At 38.4% G+C, this 6,346-nt stretch overlaps 1 protein-coding gene across 1 annotated transcript; it reads left to right on the forward strand.

Moving 5' to 3' along the window:
• Window positions 1-302: 302 nt before the first annotated feature.
• LOC120992743 (olfactory receptor 6N2-like) lies at window positions 303-1,259 on the forward strand. Its single transcript, XM_040421691.1, has one exon. It carries the CDS (start codon window positions 303-305, stop codon window positions 1,257-1,259), a length of 957 nt encoding a protein of 318 aa, XP_040277625.1.
• The last annotated feature ends 5,087 nt before the right edge of the window (window positions 1,260-6,346 follow it).

The raw sequence follows: 6,346 nt of genomic DNA on the forward strand, positions 1-6,346 counted from the left end.
ATTGCAACTCAGGGAGAAAACAAGATATGTAATAAGCAAAGGATCACCAAGGTGAATCACTAATAATCCTGTTCCTGGCCATAAAGAGATACCAAGCAAAAGCAATTAATAATGCTCAACAAAACCTCCTTCAGATTACCTATTGCTGACCTTAATTCTAGCCTAATTGGATTTCAATGAGGGAAACTTTTAATGTTGTAAGCTCAAGGTCAATGTGCAGAAAAACAGCTACCAATTTTGTAATACAGTGATAGGATCTATCTGAATTTATAAGGAGAATAATTTCCATTCCAGGTCACACGATGGAACGATGGAATACTACTGTCACTGAATTCATTCTTGTAGGATTCCCCACACTCTATGGATATGGACCATTGCTCTTCGCCTGTCTACTTCTCGTTTACATTCTTACCATTGCCGGCAATGTAATTATATTTGTTCTTGTGCGGTTGGACTCACGTCTACATACACCTATGTACTTTTTTATCAGTAGTTTATCCTTCCTAGAAATTTGGTACACGGCAGTTACCATCCCAAAGATGTTAATTAACCTCCTGGTACCACGAAAGAGTATACATTTTAATAGCTGTCTGTTGCAGACCTATTTCTTCCATTCTCTTGGAGCCAGTGAGTGCTATCTCCTCACTACCATGGCCTATGACCGCTATTTGGCAATTTGCCATCCACTGTATTACCCTTCCATCATGAACTCCAGAATGACTTTAAAGTTAGTAGTCGCCTGCTTTAGTCTGGGTTTTCTGTGCCCCATTACTGAAGTCATCCTTATTTCTCGATTGCCCTTCTGTGGGAGCAATGAAATTCAGCATATCTTCTGTGACTTCCCACCGTTGCTCAGTTTGGCTTGCACTGACACTTACATGAATGTTCTTGCAGATTTTGTCATCAATAGCTTTATTATATTAGTGACATTCACTTTCATAATGATTTCCTATATTAGGATAATTATAGCTATCCTCAAAATAAGGACCTCTACTGGGCGAATTAAGGCATTCTCCACCTGTGTGGCCCACCTGAGTGTAGTCCTCTTGTTTTTCACCTGTATTGTGTTCATGTATGTCCGGCTTACCAAGAGTTACTCTTTGTACTATGACCGTGTTCTAGCTGTTATTTATTCAGTGCTTACCCCTATATTAAATCCTTTCATTTATAGCCTGAGGAACAAGGAGATCAGGTTGGCTTTAAAGCGTTTGTGTGCCAAAATTATTTCAAACTCTGTAACAGAGCAGACATTGGAATAATAATAAAATGTCTATGGTGATTTCTTGTATCATCATTTATGGATGAGCTGGACATAGGTATCCTTAGGTGAAGGGCATGAAAAAGTTCGACAACTATGTACATGTACAGTATGTGATTTAACAATGAGGGGAAGAGGTAGCAGAATGTGGTCAAAGACCTGTCCTGACCTATTGGTGGTGAATGGTGCAGATAATGCAAAATTATTCTGCAAATAGGAGCTATTGATATAAGTTATTAAGACCTAATGAACATCCAATAATGTTTTATACTTTAAATACAAGACCAAACTGGGACAACTGTCTTTACCCATTCTTCCCTATCACCTATAATACTTTAAGATATTAATGCATACAAAGGAACATGTCCCTTGTTAAATTGCTTGTTTAACTACTCTAGATAAGTCTATCAAGATATGAACAGTACTCCCGAGGAAAGCAAGAACTAAAATGAGGACCTTCTTTAGATGCTGTCCAGAGCCACCACTCCCCTTATCCTGAGATTGGAGGACTTGTGGCTTTATTTCACCTCCCCAATACTTGTATTTCTAGAGAGGAGAAGCCCTATGCAGGTTTCATGAGGCATACATGAGCTGTACCTCCTTTCTCTATGGGTCTTTGTAATAACCATCCTCAAATCAGGCACTATACCTCCATGTCTTTTGAATGACTCATTGATACATTGATCGAATAGCTAGATCATGGGAGATTCTACCCAATCGTGTATTAGATTTCTATATATAAGTGTACTAATATTGCTGAGAAGTACAGTCATCTACAAAATTGTGCATTGGCCATTTGATACAATGAGATAATTGGAGCATAGCAAGTTTTTGCTTCAGCTGGGCTAAAATTTCAGTTTCCTGCCCCAGACCTGTATCTAAGTATCCTAGCTAAAGCCATACAAATAAGACCTTGGTAGGACAAGCCAATCATTTCTTGCATATGGAATTCTTGACTGACATTCATTCAGCAGATGTCAGTAGAAAACAGCATCAGGCAGTTGAATTTCAACATGCCTGATCATTTGTTGTCAAGGAAGGGGATTTTAAAAAGCATGACAAACCGAACATGCATGTGTATAGGCTGTCCATAAAAGGGGTTGTGTCACTTCAGCAAGTGGCCTTTATCATGTATAGCGATTGTGGCAAAAAAAGATAGGAAGGCGCTCATAGGGTAATAAGTTCAATAATGAATATATGGAATTAAGACATCAATGGTTGTGCTCACCTTATAGTGTTGTGCATACGTAGGCACAACACTCGTGAGGACAAGGGGTCGGTGCAGCCGGTATCTTCTCAGTCCTCGTAGGTGGAGTGGTCAAGTCTCCAGAGGAATGATATGTATTGCAATAGGAAAAAAAAAATAATTGTGCACTAAAATAGTACACCAATTGATACCTTCAGGCGCAAAGACACAACCTCAGTAGATAAATAAAGGTTCTTTATTGATGAGTGACAACGCGTTTCGGAGTCGGTACACTCCTTTTTCAAGTCTAAGAAATCACAAATTTAGAGGGGTTTTTTTTGGTACAGAAGTAAAATAGAATGTATACACATAGTCATTATATTAAAAATAAAAATAAAATGAATTAGAAATAAATGTATACGTAAAAATCCGTGCACATATAAAAGTAAAAAAAAACAAAAAGCAAAACACTAAAATGCGTGGTTGGGCGAGATTAAAATTGTCCGCGCATTTAAAGATATATCACAAATGAGGACGAAGAAAGAAATAATAGTATATACTATTATTTCTTTCTTCGTCCTCATTTGTGATATATCTTTAAATGCGCGGACAATTTTAATCTCGCCCAACCACGCATTTTAGTGTTTTGCTTTTTGTTTTTTTGACTTTTATATGTGCACGGATTTTTACGTATACATTTATTTCTAATTCATTTTATTTTTATTTTTATTTTTAATATAATGACTATGTGTATACATTCTATTTTACTTCTGTACCAAAAAAAACCCTCTAAATCTGTGATTTCTTAGACTTGAAAAGGGAGTGTACCGACTCCGAAACGCGTTGTCACTCATCAATAAAGACCCTTTATTTATCTTTGCGCTAGAAGATATCAATTGGTGTACTATTTTAGTGCACAAATTTTTTTTTTTTCCTATTGCAATATTTATCATGTAGAGGAAGTTAATGCAAGCCACTTACTAATGTATTGTTATTATCCATATTGCTTCCTTTACCGGCTGGATCCATTTTTCCATCACATTATACACTGCTCGTTTTCATGGTTACGACCACCTTGCAATCCATCAGCGGTGGTCGTGCTTGCACACTATAGGAAAAAAGTGTTGGCCTCTCTCATGGCCTGGACCATGGGAGTGCACATAGGCTAGTGCTTTTTTCTATAGAGTGCAAGCATGACCACCTCTGATGGATTGCAGGGCAGTCATAACTATTGAAATGATCGGCTGAAGGCAAATCCCTGCTGCTCAGCCCACTAAAACATCAGATTATCTTATATTTACAATAGAGAAAAATAATTCTAATTGCCAATTAACAGTTTCCCATAGAGAACAAATTCCCAGGACATCTGGATCTACTGTATTTAAACAGTATAGAAAACAGCTCACATAATCAAAATAAACATAATGAGTGATCAGGTAAGTTTTTTTCTCTCCTTTAAGTTTCTTTGTGCTAGATATTTGGCCATAGAAGGATATCAACAAAAATCAATCAAATTTTTTTTTTCATTTAGGTTAAATAAACAATAAAATGATTTAACAAAAGTATGTAAACTATAGCAAATAAAATTGCCTAAACTGAAAATAGGCAGTTCATCATCGTTTTGTAAATAGTTTAAATAATTAATTCTATATTATATTCGCTGATCAGCCATAACACTAAGCGTACAGCCACAAATAGGCAAGGCCGAAAGCTGTGCTACCACGTGCTTTTCAGATTTCCAATGGCCACAACATTTTGTAGGTAAATAGCAGTTTTATTGACTTTGACCAAATTGTGATGGCTAGTGAGAGCATCTACAAAATCATAGGTCTTGTGGGAAATTTCCACTATACAGTGATTAGTACCTGCCAAAGATAGAGATAACCAAATTAAGCTTGAATTTGACATTGTTACAAATACATAGAAAGGGGTTATTTCAATGAATCCCGTTAATTTTCATGTCATGGGGTACCAACTGATTCAAAATTATTAGTTTGTCTCAGTTCATTTAGGCAATTAGTGTAGAAGTCCAGTAGAATCCCTTTAAGATCCCTGCAGGAAAGACTATGCAGAGTTTACTACACAGGGTTTCTTTGTTGCCTGTTACCCTGGAGATACATAGGACTGCATAGGTGTAACGTAGCAGGTGTCGAACCACTGTGTCACTGAACAGAATTTACTTAAGCCTTCTAAGGATTTTATTGAAGTAACCTCCAGGTCTTCACTCTTTCACCCCTGTATAGGGATCTGGTCTTCACGGCTGGGGAACTATCAGGCTGCTACCTCTTAGAATAGCCTCCATTCAGTGACAGCTAAACCATGCAGGTCAAGAGATACCAGTGTATGATACCAAAAGAATAGGCAAAATTGTGGTCAGTGGACAAGCCAAGGTCAGGCCTGACAGAGTTTGTTCAATATGGTAACAGGCAGTAGGTCAGGGCAGGCGGCAGGGGGTCAATACAATGGACAGACAGAGGTCAGGATGGGCAGAACAATAACAGCACATTAAACAGGCAAAGTACAGGCATGGGAATTCAGAAGACACAAAACAACTTTGCAGGGACCAGGCTAGCTAGGAACTTTATTGCTCAGGTACCTTCCCATAAGGGATGGCTCCTTATATATACCCGAGAATACAGCCATTAGCTGGGGACTGATTAGGCTTAATTTACATTTGTCCTTTAAGAGGATGGGAGAGTGGGCACCACGAAACAGGAGGTAGGGCAGCCACAGGTTGTCAGAAAGCATGGAGCAGCAAAGGTAATTGCAGTCTGGTGGTTTTGCCTGCAGGGAGAGAAGAGATGCCAGAGGGCACGGACTGCCAGCATTACAATAGGTAACTATGTACACAGTGGAAGGAATTGTTTAAACAAAACTAATTGCAAGGTTCCTCCATTTTCTGTAGAATCCTGTATTAACATTGGTCAGATTTACATGGACCTACATACAGTACAGACCAAAAGTTTGGACACACCTTCTCATTCAAAGAATTTTCTTTATTTTCATGGCTATGAAAATTGTAGATTCACACTGAAGGCATCAAAACTATGAATTAACACATGTGCAATTATATACATAACAAACAAGTGTGAAACAACTGAAAATATGTCATATTCTAGGTTATTCAAAGTAGCCACTTTTTGCTTTGATTACTGCTTTGCACACTCTTGGCATTCTCTTGATGAGCTTCAAGAGGTAGTCCCCTGAAATGGTTTTCACTTCACAGGTGTGCCCTGTCAGGTTTAATAAGTGGGATCTCTTGCCTTATAAATGGGGTTGGGACCATCAGTTGCGTTGAGGAGAAGTCAGGTGGATACACAGCTGATAGTCCTACTGAATAGACTGTTAGAATTTGTATTATGGCAAGAAAAAAGCTGCTAAATAAAGAAAAAAACGAGTGGCCATCATTACTTTAAGAAATGAAGGTCAGTCAGTCAGCCGAAAAATTGGGAAAACGTTGAAAGTAAGGGCTATTTGACCATGAAGGAGAGAGTGATGGGGTGCTGCGCCAGATGACCTGGCCTCCACAGTCACCGGACCTGAACCCAATCGAGATGGTTTGGGGTGAGCTGGACCGCAGAGTGAAGGCAAAAGGGCCAACAAGTGCTAAGCATCTCTGGGAACTCCTTCAAGACTGTTGGAAGACCATTTCAGGGGACTACCTCTTGAAGCTCATCAAGAGAATACCAAGAGTGTGCAAAGCAGTAATCAAAGCAAAAGGTGGCTACTTTGAAGAACCTAGAATATGACATATTTTCAGTTGTTTCACACTTGTTTGTTATGTATATAATTCCGAAAACTATAACGAAAACTCTTTGAATGAGAAGGTGTGTCCAAACTTTTGGTCTGTACTGTATATCTGGAATGTCATCCCATGCATCCTTATTACAGATGAAAAAGAT

This window comes from Bufo bufo, chromosome 1 (genome assembly GCF_905171765.1).
Source record: "Bufo bufo chromosome 1, aBufBuf1.1, whole genome shotgun sequence".
Taxonomy (NCBI): domain Eukaryota; kingdom Metazoa; phylum Chordata; class Amphibia; order Anura; family Bufonidae; genus Bufo; species Bufo bufo.